The sequence below is a fragment of the Camelus ferus genome, chromosome 3, assembly GCF_009834535.1.
Source record: "Camelus ferus isolate YT-003-E chromosome 3, BCGSAC_Cfer_1.0, whole genome shotgun sequence".
In the NCBI taxonomy this organism is placed as follows: domain Eukaryota; kingdom Metazoa; phylum Chordata; class Mammalia; order Artiodactyla; family Camelidae; genus Camelus; species Camelus ferus.
The window spans coordinates 51,202,153-51,222,445 of NC_045698.1; the positions used below are offsets into that span (position 1 = coordinate 51,202,153).

At 43.1% G+C, this 20,293-nt stretch overlaps 1 protein-coding gene across 12 annotated transcripts in view; it reads left to right on the plus strand.

Moving 5' to 3' along the window:
* PDE8B (phosphodiesterase 8B) overlaps positions 1–20,293 on the plus strand; it is a 287,039-nt gene that overhangs the window by 188,945 nt on the left and 77,801 nt on the right. For all 12 annotated transcript variants that reach the window (XR_004317842.1, XR_004317839.1, XM_032474681.1 and 9 more), the window contains 5 exons: positions 3,738–3,928; positions 7,193–7,252; positions 9,580–9,637; positions 14,157–14,245; positions 20,166–20,244. Coding sequence is in view for 10 of the 12 variants with exons in the window: in XM_032474681.1 (XP_032330572.1) it covers positions 3,738–3,928; positions 7,193–7,252; positions 9,580–9,637; positions 14,157–14,245; positions 20,166–20,244 (477 nt within the window). In the remaining 2 variants the exon portion in view is untranslated. The remainder of the gene's footprint in view (positions 1–3,737; positions 3,929–7,192; positions 7,253–9,579; positions 9,638–14,156; positions 14,246–20,165; positions 20,245–20,293) is intronic.

Below are 20,293 nucleotides of genomic sequence, written 5' to 3' on the forward strand. Positions count from 1 at the left end.
ACACTGCCTTATACAAAATAGTAAATGAGTAAGAAATATATTAGAAAGATAGTGTATTTTTTTTCTTGCAGAATCCAAGGGAGAATTGGAAATCTATGGCTTAGGAAGGGTGGCAATGAGCTATCTCTGAGCATTTAGAGAAGAATTTAAGGTTCTTCCTTCAGTATTTCTACTATAAATGAGCCGTGGGTCCTAATCCCCAGCCTCTGTGTCTCTCTGTTCAAACTTCAGATTCCCAGAAACAATATTCCTAGCCCAGCTGTGGCCTAGGAGGTAGGGACAGAGAGTACAGCTTTGGTTCCTTGGGTGAGCTGCTTTCCTAGAGGAAGTACAGTTTTCCAGAGATAGGCAGTCATCAAAAAAAAAAAAAAAAAAAAAAAAAAGGTGATTACTACAGTACTTTACTCTAAAATTATGTATTTTTTATTCCCATAGATTTTCAGTTTGCTTAGGAGCTGAATTATTGAAAAGTATTCTTTCTGAATTAATTTTTTATAAATGGAAAGAATTTTGAGCACTACCCGAAGAAATTCTCTAGTGAATGTTTTGATAATATAAATATTCTTGTTTTAAAATGTAGATGTTATTCTTGTTCAGGTGGGGTGAGGCCAACAGGCTAGGAGAGACTGTCACTGAAGGTCAGTTACTCCCAGTTCCCAAGAGGAGGAGGCAGGCAGTGCAGGACCACGGTGGGAAGCTCCCTTTGATCAGAGGCAGGGAGTTTAAGGCGAAGATGTGGGCAAGAGCCTTTATTGTGGTTTCTGTGCGAAGGGTTGAGGCAAAGTAAACAGGTTTGGCTAGTTTGAATCATTCCAGAGGAGTGTTGGGCAGAAGGGTTGTCCCCAGTTGTCTGGTACCTGGCCTGAGAGTGATTAGGGCAAGTGGATAGTGGTCCAGAGGGTTAGGTGGTGATAGAGGTGGTAGGGGTAGGGGCTCTGGATTGGTTTGCACGTGAAAAGTGCAATCCTGGACAAGTTGTTTGCCATCTCTAGGAACTAGAGAGTTGGCTAGCCCTCAGGGGTCAGCAAGGCTTTAGACGTCAATGCATCAGAAATGCAGAAATGAACAAGGAATGATTGCTATGAGTGGCCGCTGTCAATTCGTTTGTAAGTTTCCATGTGAAAGCCACTGTACGTTCCTAAAATGGCCTGCAAGGCCTCAGGACAGTCTAGCCCTCTGCAGTGACCTCGACTTCCTCTCCCGCCCGCTCCCCGTCGCCTCTGTCACACTGACTTCCTTGCAGTTCCTTGCAAACATCAGGCATGCGTCCCATTGTAGGGGCCAGTGGATCTGTTCCCTCTTGGTAGACTGCTTTTTCTTCAGTTACCAACTTGACTTTTGTTTCCTTCCTTGTATTTTGCATGTCACTTTCTCAGTGAGGCTTACCCGTCTCACCCTACTTAATGCTGCTCCCCACACCCACTGCAGACCCCCTCACCCTGCCCTGCTGTTTTTCCCAGCACTTACCGCTTTTAACATCCCACATCGTTTGCATATTTATTATGCCTATTGTTTGTCCCTCCACTCCTAATGCAAGAGGTCTTTATTTTGTTCATCAGGCTGCTCTAAGCAATTAAAAACAGTATCTGGAACGTAGTAGCTGCTCAGGAAATATTTGAATAATGATATTATTTTCCAAAAGTGGAACATTCTAGTCTTTTAAAAGCACGTAAGACATATGAGGTTAATATCCGTAGCGATGTCCAATATAGGAATACAGTTAGGTTCTTACTGCGTTAGTCAAGTACTGAGGCATACAGGAAATACAGAGTATTGAGATTCTTGTTCGGCAGGCCATAATTCAGCCAGGCAGATGATACAAGAAGTTCTGTCCCCTTTTCTGACTTTTAGGCTCTGCATATTGAGCTTCTCATGCAAAACCATAGCCACATCAAGTAAAGGGCTAGTGACTTCATACAAACCAGTTCATTCTGCCTAATTTTTTCATTGCAGCTCTATTGTTAACAGTTCATTTGAAGGCTTTCTTTTCACTATCAAGAGCTCCCCCTGAGCCCTCCACTTCTCTTGAAAGAGCCACCTCCCATTTCTTCCTGGAAATAGCTCTGTGGCTGAGGTTTCTGGGGACAGTCTGGACTGAGGAGTGGCCTCTGCCCAGAGTGAGCCCTTAATAAGCATGGCTGCCTCATGTGTTACTGGTACATGATTTCAAGACATGTGTTAAGAAGAAAATGTCAAAATCATGCTGGAAAATATTATTTCTCTTCTGGAAACATGACATTTGAGAAAACAGGAAATGATTCAAGCAGTGTAAAACAAATGACATTTATGATACATTCAGATGTGAAATGATAAGGAATTTTTGGAGAGGTTTAGGTATGAAATTGTGTTGTGGTTTTTTTGTTTTGTTTTTTGTTTTAGGAAAGAATCTTTAACAGATGCATATGAATAAAATGATATGTGGGATTGACTGCAAGCTAGTACGAGTTGGGAAAGTGGGTAGGGAAGAACTGAAATCAGACTGGCTAGGACTTGGTTATTGCTGAAGCTGGGTGATAGGTACATGAGGTTCATTATACTCTTGTTTCTGTTTTTCTATATATTGTCAATTTTCAATTAGTAAAGCATTTTTTAAATGTAGTGGTAATGATTGGACAGTTCGTCTTGTCTCTGGTTTTAAATGAAACATTCAGAATTTCATGAAGAGTGATATTAGCTACGGGCCTAGAGGAACAGAAACCACATTTGTGTTCCTAATTGTTTAAACCAGAAGTAGATGGTGAAGAATATTAAACGCCTTATCAATATCTTGAGATTATTGTATGTTATTCTTATTGGACGTATTGCTGTGAGGTAGTCTCACTCCAATTGACAGAAAAACCCTTTGCATTTTGCAGAAAGCCTATACGTAGTTACCTTTCACTCGCTGAATACTTACTGAGCAGGCAGTTAAGTGCTGCCCGGGGCTGGGCACGGGGTCACAGCAGGAGCAAGACAGACAGGTCCCCGCTGTCCTGGAGCTCAGTTCTAGTGGGGAAGATGGACCATAAACAAATAAATGAACAAGTTGAAGTGCGGGTGTGGCTGTCTCTGGATTTCTGGCCGCCAGGGATTGATGAGGACACCGTGGTGGGAAGTATGGCTACCTTCTTTCAAGGGAGCAGGGCTACACTTTTCAATGAAGCGAAAAAGAGGCAAGTTTCCTCACCTTAGCTCCAGTTGCTTCACATTTCATCATCACTTACCAGATCGGGGAAGTGTTTAGTGTTAGAATTAGTCTCTGAGGTTGTTTTGCGTTCCCATCCTTTCTGTGGCTGGGTAGAGATTTAAGTGCTATTTCAGAGAGGTGGCCTCCAGGTACTTCGAGGCCAACACCAGCTGCTCTGGAACCAAATAAGTGAATATGTGCACCGCAGTCAAACCTGTGTTGATCGGCCGGTTATCATTTCACTGCTCAGTCTATTTAAAAACAAAGCCAAAAGGAAATTACAGATGGACAACAGCCAGCAGCAGAGTGATGGAGCACCTATTCTGTGCTCACTCAGGCCTCAGAGGTCGCTTCTGTGGCACAGTTCTTACCACGTGTGATGGTCAAGAAGCTGTAGGCTGAAGAGATGAACTATCTTTTCAAAGACACCCTTGAATCAGTGGACCAGCTGGGATTTGAATGCAGGGAGCTTCTCTCCAGAGGCTGCACTTTAAATCAGTATCTTGTTGGCCTGTTTTTAATGGTCTCTTAACTTCTGTTAAGATCCTCTTTTTTCGTATGTGTATCCCAGGTTTTGCTGATCTTTGCAAAGGAAGACAGTCAGAGTGATGGGTTCTGGTGGGCCTGTGACAGAGCCGGCTACAGGTGCAATATCGCTCGGACTCCAGAGTCAGCCCTGGAATGCTTTCTAGATAAACATCATGAAATTATTGTCATCGATCACAGACAAACTCAAAACTTCGATGCGGAAGCAGTGTGCAGGTACCTTAGTTATCTTAATATGTTGGTAAATGTTCACTTACCAGCTTAAAATGAAATTCATTTAGAGACGTCTTTTGTTCCATCTCAAATATTTAAAAATATGTATTGATGTTTCTAAGCAATAGATATGGATTTCTGTGAGGAAAACTGTAGCTCCTCATACGGCCTTTTTTATGTTTCCGCATTTGAGTTCCGATGAATTTAGAGGTGCGAGCTGGGCTCCACTGAAAACTTCAGGGTATTTTTTTCCCCTTGAGTATTGCTCATATTTCACACAAAAATAACTTTGAAATTCACACAGTTCTTATTACACAGATATGGTTTGGATTTAAACCAGATATTTTAATCTTAATTATTCTATCCCAAAATGAACATCAGAAATGTGTGAAATAGACATTTTTCCATGCCTGACACAGAGGGGTGGATTCTGCAGCAGTTGTGGAGGGAAGGCAGCCACTTTGCACCAGCAGAAAATCTTCCAGGGATCCAACCCCCACCTCCACCCTCTGCTTGTTTACCGAAATGCTTGCACTCTGGGGAGGAAATGCTTGCCTGTTCCTACAGAAATGCAGTCATCAGAGTGAGCTCTGGATGAACTGATCCGTTTAGCAAAAGTGGAATGCTTTGAAGCTGGACGGGAAGAGGTCACTAATTAAATGCTAGAGCAGGGCAGTGTCCAATTATGTATGGAGCTGGAATTGTCTTGAATATTAATAAGTGAAATGAAAGGTAAGGAACTGGCTTCTTAGAACCTCTGGTACCCTGGAAAGAAATGAGTGGACTAAAAGAAGTTTCTTGTTAAAGACATTGCCCTGCTAGTCTTCGACCATTTTCAGTTTCCCAAAGAAGAAATTTTCTTAAGGAACCTATCTTAAAAATGTCTTACTAGTCTCAAATAATCTTGCCTTCCTGCATAGAAACATTTGCCTAATTAATTATTATATATATTAATAAATAATATGTATCTTAAAATATTTGGATTATATTTTTAGTAGTAAGAAATATATATATAAAATGATTTTCAGGCTAGAATTGGGTCCCCTATAATTAAGTATGGCTGCTTTTTCTTTGTCTCCACTTCTTATTGATTTTCTGGCAGAAATGCCACAATTCTTTGTGCATATATAGAATGACTTAAGATAGGCCTCAGATGTAAAAAGAAGTTGATAGGAAGAATTCTTTTAATTCAGGCAAAGGTCCAATTTTAGTAGATAAGCTTTGTAGTCTACCTTGAATATAAAGAAATGTAGTTTTGTTTCATGATAAAGGAACTTCTGTCTCAGCTGCACAGGAAAACAATGAGGCATCTGTGCAGTTCAGAAGCTGGGTTACGTGTCTGCTGATTTATTTACCAACCGTTACCCATCATGTTGAGGATTGCTGGTGCTGGCCTGCCCACATGTGTTCCCTAAGATGAGTGGGGACCCATCCCCAGCAGATGTGCATTCTTTATTGTCTCTGGCCCGAGATCCCTGGCTTTGGAGCTAGACTAGACCTTAGCTTAGCATGCTTCCTTGGACCTCTGGCTTGCTTGTCCCCAGTCCCCCTTAATCCTCTCAAGCAGGAAGGGGTCCTGGTCCCTCTGGCCACACCAGCTCTTTGGAGGAATGAGAGAGGAGAGGTGAACAGCAGGAAGGGACCCAAAACACAGAAGCCATTCTCAAAAGAAGCTGAGCGAGTATGAACTCCTGCCCAGTTACATTCATAATGTGTCTGGGCCTCTTGCCTAAGTCCCACCCCTCAGGATGCAGCCCAGCAGTGTACCCAGGACACCTTGTTGGGGCAGAAGAGGCTGGAAGAAGGTGGGAAGAGCTTAGTGTTCCCTGCAGGTGAGAGCGCACCTCTGAAATGCTGTACATTTTTCTCATTTGGTGCTACCGGTATTTCTGCTGAGAATTCAGTAGCTCCCAGGTAGGAAATAAGTGTAGCTTCATGGTACTGTTCAGGGACCTGTTCTGTGCGACGGCTAACTGGGAAGTAGTCTGTGCTGGAGTTGGAGGGGCCTGACCTAACTCCTGCTTCCCTATAGTGAGTTAAGGCATTCTCTCCAAAGGAGCTTATTCAAACACCATGTATGCAAAAAAGGAAACTTCACTCTGCAGGAAGATGACAGCTGGTCATTTTCTTGAACCTTCTATTCACATAGAGTGAGGTCTCAAGGAATAGGACATGGAAAAGGTAAGTTTTTGGAGAAAGGTGAGGAAAATTTGGAGTCAGAGAGGTGAAGCACTGTGAGCTGGCTGTCCTCAGGGAGCAGTGGTGCAAACACATTGAAGGGGAGAGGAGCAGGAATGCCAGTAGCTAGAAAGAAAAACAAATACAGGTTGTTTCACGAATTACTCAGGAGCAGCCTTGAGCCTTCTGTTTTGGAAGGTGATGGTTCCCTTCTGGGGGATCTTGAAAGAAGGAAAGGCTAGCCCAAGGAGACAGATCAAAACAAGCATGCTTGTTTGTGCTAAGATTCAGGTATGTGGCCCTTTACTAAAAGTTCATCCAGATCATGACCCCTGTTCAGAATAATCCAGAATCTGAGTTGCAGAATAGCACATTTTCTAAGAAGACTCATGGACCTCAGAAATCTATATCCTTGGGTATTTTAATCCTGTTAAGTTCCTAGGGAATAAACAAATTGTAGACAGGTTGTCTCAGTACAACAGATATCATTATAGTGACAGTTATATGTTACAACATTTCTCTGCCCGAGTTGGTGACCTAGTTGTTTAAAGCATTGAAGCACAAGTAACAGTACAGCCGAAAAATGTGGGTGGCTCTTTATACGGTTCTTAACACTTTAACCTGCCCTTGTATATCCAGCTGCTAGCAATCCTTATTAAAAGGTCAACTTTCTCAACTATGTACTATTTTAAAAGGAAAAAGGATCCAACCCAATTAGGTCCCCAAGTACAAACTGATAACCAGAGACTTGTAGGACTGCCAATTTTCTTGCAGAGTGGAATTTCAATCAGAAAACATGGAATTTAAGTGGAATTTGCCAGTTTTTGAAGTGGAAAATTGGCAGCTCTTACCTATTGGAGAATTGCCTGGGAGTTTAAAAAAAAAATTTTTTTTTTTTTTTTCAGTAAAACACAAAGAGATTGTCCTAATCCACACGGGCATCTTTCTTTGTTGTATTCCATGTGTTTTCAGACTTTTCCTGTAGAGGGGCATTGGATTTTGTGCCACTGTCACTAGGAGGTGGTTCTGTATTCAGTTAACATAACAAGGCCTGGTCACCTGGTTTGACTTGGCGCTTTGTCATTGCAGGTCGATCCGGGCCACAAATCCCTCCGAGCACACGGTGATCCTCGCAGTGGTTTCACAAGCGTAAGCTCCCCTCCCGCCCCAGCTGGAAGCAGTACTGTTCATTTTGAAACATTTGTCTGGTGTAATCCAGTCTTTGAGCTAGCAGGGCAAGGGCGCTGTCTTTGGCTTCAGCAACTTTAGATCTTACTTTGGGGGGTTTCTTTGTTTTGCAAGTTTCTGGAAACATCTGCATTTTTCTCTCTATCATACCTAATCGCTGTTAGCTCATACTCATACACCTCAGGAAAAAAATGATCACTCATCATATGCTAGAAATGAGCAGAAAATCTGGGGAGGAGGAGATCAGGAGAGAACACGGCTCCAGCTTATGTTTTTCTTTTGAAGAAAAGAGATGGGAGAATGCTTGTTTTTTTCCCTTAAGAAGAAGCAAATTGTAGCACGAGAGCAGAGGTGCCAAGGCCACTGCAAGAAAAGGATTGTGCAGTTTACATTGGGACTGTTACGTGGTTAGAGGCAGGGCAGCTGGATGCAGGCCAGTGTTGGAATGAAGAAAGAGGGATTTAGCTGTAGGTACGAGACTGGAATGAGGAACTGCTTGCTGTGTTTATTGTCTGAAATGGCCAGCACTTAGAATAAAAGACCTGGAAGGAAAAAAATTGATTGGACAGCTACAATGGTTGGAGTCTTTGCAAGTATCAAAATATGTCCTAGTCACTTAATGGCCATCATTAGCTTCAGAGAGAATAAGACCTTAATTAGGGCCTAGTGCCGACTGGACCTGGCCCCTTGTGGTGATGGGCCCAGATTCCGCAATGAAGGAGCTGACAGGCCAGCATTTCAGAGACTGTCTCCCTCAAGCAGGCCCAGCCCAGGAGAGATTTGAAACATCCACTCCAAAGCCGTGCTGGGACAGTGGGAAATCCTGGCTTCAAAGTCTTGCCCTAACCAAGGACTTCTCCTCCCCTGCTGTTCCTTCAGTCTCTTGTTAGGAGCTGAGTCTCTTCATTTTGATACCTGCCACGGGCTGTGAGCCAAGGAAAGTGAGGAAACTGCCCCAGTGCTTCCTTACCACCTCACCCTCCTGATAGGAGACGGGATCTCAAGGGGAAAGAATGAGGGGAACTGAGATGGGGGACTAGCCTGCTTCAGCTTGGATTTATCTTCTGGGGATTATGAGATCTTCATAGGGTCCAAGAGTCTTGACATGGATACCAGTGGGTGCCAGGCCACAGAGCATTTCCGCAAGCCTGGCTGATTCCATGGGCCCAGGAATAGAACTTTCCTGTTTTCCAGCTCATGCAGCAAAAATGTGTATGTGTACGTGTCCTTGACAAGTAATGCTTTACTATGTCTTGTTACTATTTTTCACTTTTTTTCCTATTTTTAAAATATCTCATATATGAGGGAGTTGATAATAAAATGAATGCTGAGCTTGTGCCACACAGCTGATGACACAGAACATTATTAATACCTTTGCAGCCCTTTTTGTGCCTCTCCTGATTTCTCATTCAGAGAAGGTGGAATCATGAGTTCCTGAGGAGGAAAGGGGGTAGGGGAGCCGGCTCCTCCCTGTCGGGCAGGAATGGGCTACAAGGAATGCCACAGATAAGCCCTGGGGTTTCTCTTCCTGTTGTCTGCCTACTTCTCCACCCAACCTTCACTATCCCATTTTTCTACCCTATTTTCTAAGGTCCCCTCTCCATGTTACTTGCTGGCTGACTCGGGGACACCGTTTCTCATAAAGGTGGAACTGTGGCTACAGCGTGACTTCAGGAAAAGCCGACCTCCACCCTCTACTCAAACTGAATTCCTGAGACCAAACTGTAGGCTCCATGTAGGAAACCTTCCCATGACATGAGTGACAATAATCAATTCTTGCTTCCTCTTCTCCCCTCTAACTTGGCTTTCGTGATGCCACTTCTTCCCCATTGGCCCTGGGGCGCTACAGCCTGTGGTGGCCACTTGCCTTCCTCACACTGAGAGATGGGCCCACCTAGGTCTTGGAGTGGGAGTTGTGCTTCCAGAAGGTTTTCGGACATCAGGGAGGACAGTGGTCTCTGGGATGAGCACTGTGCCTCCTGCCCCTTTGTGGGACTTTCGCTCCAGCTGCCCCGGAGCCCAGAGTTGGGGAGGGCTCTCAGGTGTATGTGGTGGTGCTTTCCCTCATGCACACTGCTCAAGTTCCCTCTACTGTTGGTGTTTTATTTGCATCTGAAGGCGGGTGTGGGAGTCTCGGTCACTGAAGGGTGCCACGCTCCGTGGGCATGTGTGGTCAAGAAGTCACTCTCAGAGCCGACGCCCTGCTCGCCTCATCACTCTGTCCATGTTTCAGCATGAGGGTCCTGGTTTGCATTTGCTAAGTGACCCCATTTTCTGCTTTGCTGCAGATCAGGCGACTGTGAAGAGGCCTCAGTCCTCCCTCTTCTGCACGAAGGCTTCAACAGGGTACGTAGAAGATGAACTAGCGCCCCCCGCCCAGGTACAGACACCTAACCTTAACCAAGCAGCCGAGCATAACTGTTCCAGGCGTGAAGCTCCAGGACTGTGAGGGAAAGGAAGTAACTGTTCTCCTGGGATGGTAATGGCTCCCCTCTAGTCAAGGTTTTTCCTTTTCTCTAATAACTTCATATATCTTAGCTACAGATATGTAATGGCATAAAAATTTATTATATCAGGTCAAAATTCTGTAGTCCCAAAGTAATCTCATTTAAATCGGTCCATTCAGTTAGTGTGTGTGTGCGTGTGATTTATATATAGTTAGTCCACCAAATCAGCACCCAGGGCTCCGTGTTCATTAGGCTCAGCCAGAGCTTATCACCTGGGATAGGCCCATGACAGCAGCAGCATCCCATGAACTCCTCTTTGAGACCATAAATATCAGCAGAGAAAAATTCTCAGTGATAACTACATGACTAGCCCTGAAATTCAACTTGAAGACTGATTACTCCAAGGAAACTTACACTAAATAAGTAGGCCTACCCAATATCTCATGGACAGTCTGAAGGTTTGGTTGGAGGCGAGGCTTTGTGCATGAAACCGAAAAGAACATGATGGAGTCAGTTTGAGAGAGAGAAAGGTGGTTGGAAAAAGATAATCAAAGCATATTGTTTAAGGAAATATATTTCATAACATTAAAAGAAAACAAATCCTTACAGAGAAATCATGGAGGACCTCACTTTATATGCTTGTATTTTTTTTTTTTATTTAAAAAAATGTCTCCTACTTTAAAAAAAAAAAAAAGATTATCCTTTGGGGGGAAAAAGAGAGTGGAGATCCACTGTTAACTTATGCAACTTTTGCTGATAATTTAAACTCAAGCAAGTAACTTGTAGTATCTTGTGAACTCCTGGTTTAAACCAAAAACATTAGCAGAGAAAAATTCATTGACAGCTACGTGAATAACACTGATACTTAACTAGAAGATTAAGATTGATTACTCTGAGACTTACCAATGAACTAAATAACTAGGTTTGCCTGGTATCTTAAGGTCTTTTGATAAGAATAATCCAAGTCTCAAATAGATGGTGTGATTGCCTCCTTTTCCTTCAAAAATAGCAGACTGCCAGTGCCTTGAGAATTATACAAACTCCTTTGGGTGCTTTAAGCAATGGTGTTTTGCTACTGGGTTCAAAAAAAAAAATCTCCTTTGTTGTTGACCACAGAGAAGTGGAAATTGCCTATATGATGCAGTTTTTTTTTTGTGTGCTGTAGTGTGGAAGTGGTGTTCTATAAAACATTCCAGGTAGCGCCATGGTCCATGGTGATAGAAATGAAAGTTTCCAGTCAGCAATGTCGCTCACTGTCCTAACACTTTCCTCTTGTCCCATCACATCTCTCAGAGGCTGGCGTTTGGTTCTGGATGCCGTTCTTGTGTGCTTATGAGAATGCATAAGGCAGTGCTTCTGAGTTTTGGAATGGACAGTTGCAAAAGAAAAATCGTCCCTGAAGCCTTGTGGCTGGGACCTCTTTACTTATTCATTTTCTGAGAAATGACTTGATTATTCAGTTTTCATAGATCTTCTGTGTAACGCTGAGCCCCCACGCATCCCAGCCCAGCACTGTCCTCCATGTCTGAGGCAGGACCTCTTGGAATGTAAGCATGGAGGGTTTCCCATTATCTTGGAGAAGGCGTGACTCACTGTAGGTTCTTGCAATGAGCCCCCATCGCTGTAGGTGCTGTCCAGTATCCTTTTGGAATTCAACATTTAGTTGAGTGATTCTACCTCCAGCCAACCCTATGGAGGCTGGTGGTGTTTGGAGTGGTAGCATCTAATCTGAGGGGCTGAGATTGCAGGTCTACTCATAGAAAACCTTCAGAGAAACACATGCGCCCTTGGAGTGCAAACGATGTTAAGTAAATTTATTACGGAAGGTTCCTTATCTCCTTTAAATTCATTTTGTAACCTTTCTTTGCTGCTCTAGAAGGTTTCATTTCCGCCTGTCCAGATAGGGTGCTGCTTTCTGCAGTCATCCACAGTGAATCAGGCCCTTTGTGGAAGCATGAAAAACAGTACCTGTCAGGGACCACTGGGTGTTTTTTAGTGCTGGGTCTGATCGAGGCCTTTTGCCAGCTAGGTCAGAGTGCCCCAAGGAGTTGGGGCTCTTGCGGAGAGAAGCACACTGAACCTACCAGGCTTCCTTCCGGTCCTGAGTTACTGGGGCACAGAGTCAGCTGAGGCTGCTCTCCAGGTGGCTGGTCTCCTTTTTTGGGCAAAATTTTGTCTCTGGCAACTTTCTACCCAAGAACTCTTCCAAATATGCCAGCTATTCTCCTTGCCTTCCGTAAAGTCGTTTCCCATCTCTGAGTTGTTTTGATTGTATTAAATCATCTGCTGAAACTCAGCTCTGCGTTGCTAGCTAATTGGCCAGCGCTTCAGTCTCTGGGTCCCTGAGTGGGGATCCAGGAACACGTTGTACCATCACATATTCCACAGCAGCTCCCCTTGAAGCCTCTGTAGCTATGCATGAGTGGCTGGCTGTGTGGTGCTCAGTCCACCCTGAGTCTTTTAGGAAGAGCATCTAAGCAAAGGGCAATTGCAGCTGTTTGGAGTCAGTCTTTGTGGGCCCCTTTTTCTACCTGTAATGATGCTTTAAAGTTCATTCAACAAGTATTTACGGAGCACTTACTGTGAGCAACGCAGTGCGCTAAGCATGTCGGGGATTTGACCATTGGAAATAGTTCCTCCCTGGAGAGGCTTCCCTCGGAGGAGGGAGTGGAGAACTGAGGTTTGTTATTTGTCTGGCTCCATTCTAGGTGCTTTGCTTGATCTTCATCTACAGGTGAGAGGTTTGATACTCTCTCCATTTTTGCAGAGCAGACAGGCTCAAAATGACTCACTTGCATAGTTCATTCTCTTACCAAGTCAAGATGCATGTGTTTGGTGTTTAACTCCCAGCTCTGTACCAGGCCCACCAGAGTCACATTTCCCAAACTGTTCCATGGAACACTAGTGTCCCAAAGCCCTTAACAGGTGTCCGTGGCAAAAAGGCTTCTGTGGTCAAGTCTGGGAAATCAGGGAAGACTCTGTTGCTCCTCCTCCCGCCCCCGAGAATGTGCAGTGCACATTGGCCACATCGCATCCAAACGTATGGGGGAGTCCTGTACTGAAGACCCCTGCCTACGTTTCTGGAAGCAGGGCCCAGGAATCTGCATTTGTAAACAAATGCCAGGTGGTTCTTAGCATGTTGAAGTTTGAAGACCATTGCTTTTTTGGTTCATTCAATCTATTTTGGATTTACGGGTTAACTAGTCTGGAAAATTCCCAAAAGATAAGGCAATGGAATAAAATAGTCTGTAAGACAATGAGTGCCAGTTATGCAAAGTGCTGCAGTGTTGAAAAACCATCACCTACAGAAGACTGATCCTCACTGCAATGGAAGTTCTTAGACCTAAATAAAAATAAGAATCATAAAGAATGATTACTTAGATATGAAAGTGAAAATACAGCATGATTTTATAGATATTAATATGTACATGTAAAATATATATAGGCACAGAGACAAAATAAAAGCCTAAGGGGAATAAACCAAAATTAGTATCTCTAGCTTATGACATTATCAGTGATTTTGAGGGTTTTTTCTTTATATTTTTCTGTGTTTTGTATACCTTAAAATTAATGTTATTACTTTTATAGTTAGATACAGACAACAGAAGTCTACTTTTAAAGTTTCCATCTTAAAGAAAGAAACCTAACAGTTTATCTCAACCTTTTCAAAACGTATTTTATCACAGATCCTTTTTTGTGCTTTATGAAGCATCAGCTGACACCACTCAGCTCAGTTATAGACTGACCCACAATCTCCACCCATCCAGAAGCTCAGCCCATACCTGACATGTTTAAGCTTGCTTTGTAAATAGAAAGTATTTCCTTTGTGTGTTCGAGGTTTCCCCTCTGTCTTTAGCCCTTCCCAGCTTCCCCCGGGATAGTGGGGACAAGAGGCACAGGGAAAGTCAGGGGCTTCGCAGGTGCTCCCCAGGGCGATGTTATCCACGCTAGGGATGTGTGTGTGTGTGTGTATGAGGGACAAGAGCACATTAGATGAAGAGGAAGCAAAGACAGACCTCCCCCCTCAAAAGATATCGCTCATAATGTGGAACACACTGAGCGTGTCCAGGGTCAGGTTTTAGAAGACTTTCCTTAGTGCAACAGAAAGCACAGGAGTTTCAGTAATAAACAAAGTCGGGGAGGTGTTCTAGCCCTTGTGTGTTTATTTCCCTGTGAGTGTTCATAATGAAGTTTTTCCCACCTTTGTTATAAAGTGTCCAGTATTAATTGTTCTGTTGTTTCTTATACATTTAAACAAGCATTTCAGACACCTTGACAACTGTTTTATTTCATTTCATCTTACCTACTAGTTGTCTTATGTAACAGTTATCTGAGGTGGGAAAAACTCTTAAGCTTCTTTGATTACTTAAGAAGTAATTGTATATGTCTTATGTATTATCTTTGCTTTTTTCTTCCAGAGATTTATGGAGAATAACAGCATAATTGCTTGCTATAATGAACTGATCCAAATAGAACATGGGGAAGTTCGCTCACAGTTCAAGTTAAGGTATGTAGCAAAATAGGATGAATGTGAGGTTAACGATTCTGTAGAAAAACTTGTCTGTCATTAGGCTGAGGTTCACAGGTTCTTAGCTGGATCCCGGGATTTTGAAGCTGTTAAACAAGTAACGGTAGCTGGTAAACGGCAGAGTCTAAACTGGGAGCCCTTTGGTATAATAAAATTAATGGGAAGCACTTCTCCTTTTGATAATATTTTCCACTATTTGCAGCAGTTTTAAAATTATACCCTAGGAGAAGTACTGTTTAACTGCTGTACAATTAGATCGAGATTAAGAATAGCCTTTTGAGGCTCACTTTCTACTTAGTACTTTCAACATTTATAAATTCCTCCTTGGATTGTTATGGATAGGAGCAAACCAATGGATGTATTTATTATGCTAACCATGATCATTGCTATGCATCCATGTTAGCAGTTTCAGGAGGCCTGTTGGTGGCCCCTGATTTGAAGTCTCTTCATGAGTACCCAGTGCTTTAAGAGCAAGCTTCTCTCTGGTGCTCACAGCTGGGATGGGATTCTGAGTGTCTGGTGGCTGACCGGAACTCTGGATAGTGGGATGCTCTGCTTCTGGGATATCTTGGAATATCAGAGTTCTAGCTCATGCCAGGTTTTGCTCAGGTCCTTTCTAGCATGCTCTCAGGACAGGGCCCTGATTTCTTCAACCGGCCTGCTTTGCACAGAGAGGGAGCAGGGGAAAGAAGAGGCTCTTCCCAGTCCATGGCCCCTGGGAGGCCAGTCCCAAGTGGCTCCAGCCTATAGGAAGCCAGAAGGTCCCTGGCTTTGGTCTTGGGCCAACTGAGATGTCACGTTGGTTTCAGGCTCAGTGAGAAAGTAAGTGAGATAACATCTCATTGCAATGCTTATACTTCTTGATTACTTAATTTGCCTTCAAAGAGAACAAAACCCCTTTTAAACTTGATTTTTCTTGGCCATTCTCTGTTCCTTGGAAACAAAATGGATTGGCACGGACCCACAGAGGTAGGCTCTTCTGGGGTTCATCCTGGTTAGGGAGGTCACTTTTTAGTGGATAGAGAGCTTTAAGAAACAAGATGTGGGGATAAACAGTCCCTTTCTTAGGCAAGAAAGCATTAAAGAAGAATCTCAAACCAGTTGGAATTCTTTGGTAAAGGATATTGCCAAAGATTTTTGAATGTAAGTTAAATCCCCTTGGTTTCTTTGTAACCATGATTTATTAGCTTCAGAGAACTTCATAGAATTTTTTTTTAAGAAAACCACATTGCCTTTACTACTGGCAATGTCTGATTTTTAATTGTACATTAATTGTTTTTATTCCTAGGGGTTTCAGCTGCTTTTACTGAGGGTAAAAAGAATTTATACTTTTATTTTAGATGTTTTTGCAATACATAGAATTAGAAAAAAGGGATTTCATTTTGGTTTAATTCTTTAATCGTGTGGTATCTACAACAAAAATGAACAGCAGCCACCTTATTGCTCTGATAGGGAATTCCCTTGTTTTATTTTAAATGGCGGCTCTAGTTTTCTTAGGCAATGTTAAACGTGATGGCACATGTAAGATGTCAGAAGTCGCCTTGTCCACGGTCAGTGGGGCAAAGGCAGGTCTGGCAATTTGAAATAAAGCAGCCAGCAAGAGAGCTAAAAGAAAGGGCTTTGGCTTATCGTGTTGATGAAATCTGCTTAGAGTCAGGGCACTGAAAATTTTTCAAGGTCTCATCAGATTCAGAACTCGGCAGGGTTCTAAGTACCTAACACTGTGTAAGTCCCATAACTTCTCACTCCTCGGTGCCTGGAGCTGGTTGGGGGCATTGGCCTGTTGTAAAGGTCATCATGAAAAGGCTCAGGTTGTGAATACACATCAGTGTGAAGCAGGCGAATGGACTGGCCCAGGCAGCAGTGGTCCCGGGAAGATGGGTTTGCCTGGAACACTGATCTTCTCACCTTCCACGCCAGCTTAAGCTTGGCTGGCGAGGAGCCATCTCTTTCAAGTCATGAGCTACCAGCACAGGAGCAGCCCCTGCAGAGGGGAAGGGAAGGCAGGTTCTCTCTCCAGGAGGAGCCAGAGGATGGCTACGTGGTCAGTTTCTTTTGATTATTTTTGGTTGGTTGTACCTCAGCTGCCTTTAACTTCTTGCCCGTTTTATGGAGGAGTAGGGCGTGTGTGTGTGTGTGGTTTGGCTCTCCCTGGGAGTTCAAGATCTGGGCTCAGTGGATAGCGGGGAGAGTGACCCATCCATGGTCTCCCCAGCTCCCTAGGGCATTCAGGGACATCTGAAGAATCTACCTGCACCCCAGAGGCTGGCAGGCAACACTGTCACTTGATACAGACAGGGAAAATGAGGCTCTTTATTATACAATGCCAGAATAATTATAGTCTAATTATATAATACTTTCCCCTGCAAATTCCACCCCCAGCTGCAGCTAAATATGTGGCATTACTAGAATTCTGCAAGGACAGTTTGTACTGTAGGGATGATGTTGAAGGCAGACACTTCTGTCCGGGTCTTCATGTATTGGCAACCATATTTACTTAGCCAAGAAAAAAAGACGTGTGATCAAACATAAAATACCTAAATTAAAAATTCCATTATATAAGAATAATGTTTAAAGATAGAACGAAGTCACATTTCTGAGTACATATGATGAATTCCTTGACTGAACAGAAGAATTCATGAAATGGGGAATTTCTAGGGAAATCCAGGCTAACTGATGACCATTTATCTCTTATGTTCTCATGCTTCTTTTTCATGAAAAGAACTGTGTTAACCAAAATACAGACAGGATCTGGCTATTTATTGGGAGTTTGAGCTGATGAGCTATCGTTTCATCATTAGGCAATCTGACACCTGTAATCTAGGAATTACACCTGAATCATCATGTTTGTTTTATTCCAAGTCTTGAGACAGTAGCAGTCTTCAGTTTTAGAAAGAATCAGTTTCTGATGGGCAAGACTTTGTGTTCCATGGGACACTACATCTCTTGTTACCAACGGATGTTTATGGAGCACTTTATCCTCACATGGGCTCTGCGGGGCAGCCGGTGCGTTACAGGAGTCAAAACCGGGCTGTGTGGCTTCAAGTAACCAGCCCCTGCTGCATCGATGCCCAGGAATGGTGCTGACCAGTGGCAAGTCCGTGGTCCCCTCCCTGCCACTCCCACACCCCTGCGGGGATGTTGATCTGTGTTCAGAATCTTCTCCCTGCATGCCACCACTTTGCCCAGTCCTACTCGTGTTATGGGCAGCCTCTGTGTGTGGGTCTGGGCCGGGGCGGGTGGTATTTTGTTTGAGTAGAGGTTAGAGAGTGCCTTTAGTGGGGACACAGGAGGTTTCATAACCCAGCCACCCCAGCCACAATTGACAGAGGAAACACTGAGAGCCAGGAAGACTTGGTATGATCATAGCTATCCCATATGTCGGTGGCAGTGCTGGAGTAGAATCCAGGCATCCTGCTTTCAGTTGAAACCGCTCTGCACCCCATCTTACCATTGTGTTCTTTGTAGACTTTCTGCCTGGGTCCCTGTGATGTGTGCCTTTTCCCCCTTGGAACTTTACGGCCCTTTAAGATGATAAAGGGGGAAATGGTTACATCCCCTGCACTACGTGGGTTTTCAGGCTGAGGTTCCATTGCCCTTGTGCTTTTTCCAGTTTTCCAATTTTTCAACCTGAAGGCTGTAAAAACACATTGGAGGTGCAGAGTTCCATGGCTCCCAAGAACTGGAAATTAATAAAGCTAACGTTCTTCCATATGACAAGTATTAATCATTAATATAAGCGATTAAATTCCTGAACTCTAGGAACATGATTCAAATTAATTACCTCATTTTGCTGCAGGTTTAGTTAAATAGAACCATCAACCAAATTGATTTAAAGCCTAGATAGCAACATTATAGTCCAGTAGTGATTGTCTCTGGTCCTGCCAGTATACTCTCACCTCGACTGTTAGAATCTGCTTTGTCCCACTGGGCATTATACTCACTGGATAGTGTGTGCTTTGCAGTCAGCATCTAATAGATAAATGCTGGCATTTGGAGCTAAGATCTTGTGTGAAGGCAGCCTCTTGAATTGACAAGAACAATCATACTCTGAAGGAGCTGTTTACATATTTAATTGAGCCACACAAGTACTTTAAGAAGATACTTGGGCCAGAGAGGAATTTATCATTTGATAAAATGTGTTAGCGCTTAATTATCCAGCTCCCAAAGCTAAGGAATTAGCCCACACATTGTATACTTTTGGAGGACAGGAAACACTTTCCTGTGGTGTTGAGTCAGGTTCTAGACCCAGGCGCCTGGAAAAAACTTCTGCTAAGACTAGCTTTTGCCTCTTCATGAGAGGTAGTTTAGTGATGACTTTAACAATTATAAAGTCCTATTTCTATTCTCAGATTTTAAATGATCATGTTTACAAATGCAGCAATGCTAATAGGACAGTATACGGGTCACATTAGATAGACTGGATCCGTTTAAGTAAGAAAACATCCTGCACCCGTGAGGGATCTCAGTTGGGTTAGGTTTGCGTTCTCCTCCACTCACCTACGTCATGATTCCGTATTTCACTCACCCTCCCACACCCGTGTCTTCATCTCTGCAACTGCTGGGACCCACAGCGGGCTAAAATCCCTCACTTCCTGGGCAGGTTTCCTGGCTGCCATTGGAAGCAGTTCTTTGTCTGATATTTCAGGTACACTCATGAGAAAAGATAGGTTATGATGCACTTTTCTTTTCATCAACAGCCTTTGAAAGCTTTAGAGAACAAAGAAATATTACTCTGACATCTCACGAATGATAAGTACCAAGTGTTAAATTCTTCTATTGTCCCTAGTACTTTGAGAAATGCCTTACATTAACTATCTGTTTTGAGTCTTAAAACAACCTGTAAAATATGTTATCTTCGTTTTATAGATAAGAAAACTGAGGGCCAGCAGAGATAGAACATTGCCCAAGGTCCCATAACTGGCAAAATCCTGAACCAGATTTCACCCAGTTTTTTCTGTCCTCTCCCTAGTAAACAGTTCAGAACACAATGGCAAAGTTAGATGCCTTAGAAATAGAGAAATAAATAACATTTTAAGAGTTAGTTTTATAAGAAGAAGCATCAATCCAGTTAACATTTTTTTGGAGAATGGAGGCAATGTGTAAGAAAGCCTTTGCTGGGAGTCTTTAAACAGCCAGCACAAATAACAAAGCTCTAGTAACTAGCCACAGTGCTTGCTGGGTTAGAGAGTAAATAACTTACTGTATTTGGAGGTGCTGTAGATTTGGAAGGTAGTTAAAAGTTTAACCAAGAAATTGAAATGATTTCAAATATTCCAGATATACAAGTTAGGTCACCAAGAAAAGTGCCCACCTGGAGAGCTATACAATTGACCGGGCAAGGGGAATTCTGTATCTGCCTTTCATCGCGCTGGTGGGTGTGGCCGAAAGCAAAGTACCATAAAGGCTTGTTTGTCTAGGATTACAGAAGAAAGGAGAACAAATGTTTCTGTGTCTGTTGCAGAGGGCCAGAATACCTCAGATCCAATTTAGGCTTAATTCGGTTTTCCTAGCTGATGGGGACTTGACTTCTCCATGACCACACTGTGAACGGAACAGAAGAATGTCGTTGACAGAGAACATCGGGGACATCCGAGGCTGTCTCCTGCCCCCTTGCTCTGTGTGTCAGTATGAAGGTTTTATTCAGCACATGTGTGGTCTGTGCCATGATCCATGAAGACATTGCTGTATTACGTTCTTCTCTTTCATATACATAGAAATACATGCTGTTTTTTACTCATTTACTTTGAAAGACTAGGTTTCTTTTTATTTCCAAAACATAATACTGAGGGGTATATGGTTTTAAATGAATCTGAGGAACTGTTTACTTTGATAAATTAACAGATGAAATGCTAATGCTTTTCTAGCAGAACTAACATTACTCTTTTGCCGCTTTCAGGGCCTGTAATTCAGTGTTTACAGCATTAGACCACTGTCATGAAGCCATAGAAATAACAAGTGATGACCACGTGATCCAGGTATGATGATACTTCATATCTTTAGACGCCAAGATAGAGCCTTTCAAGC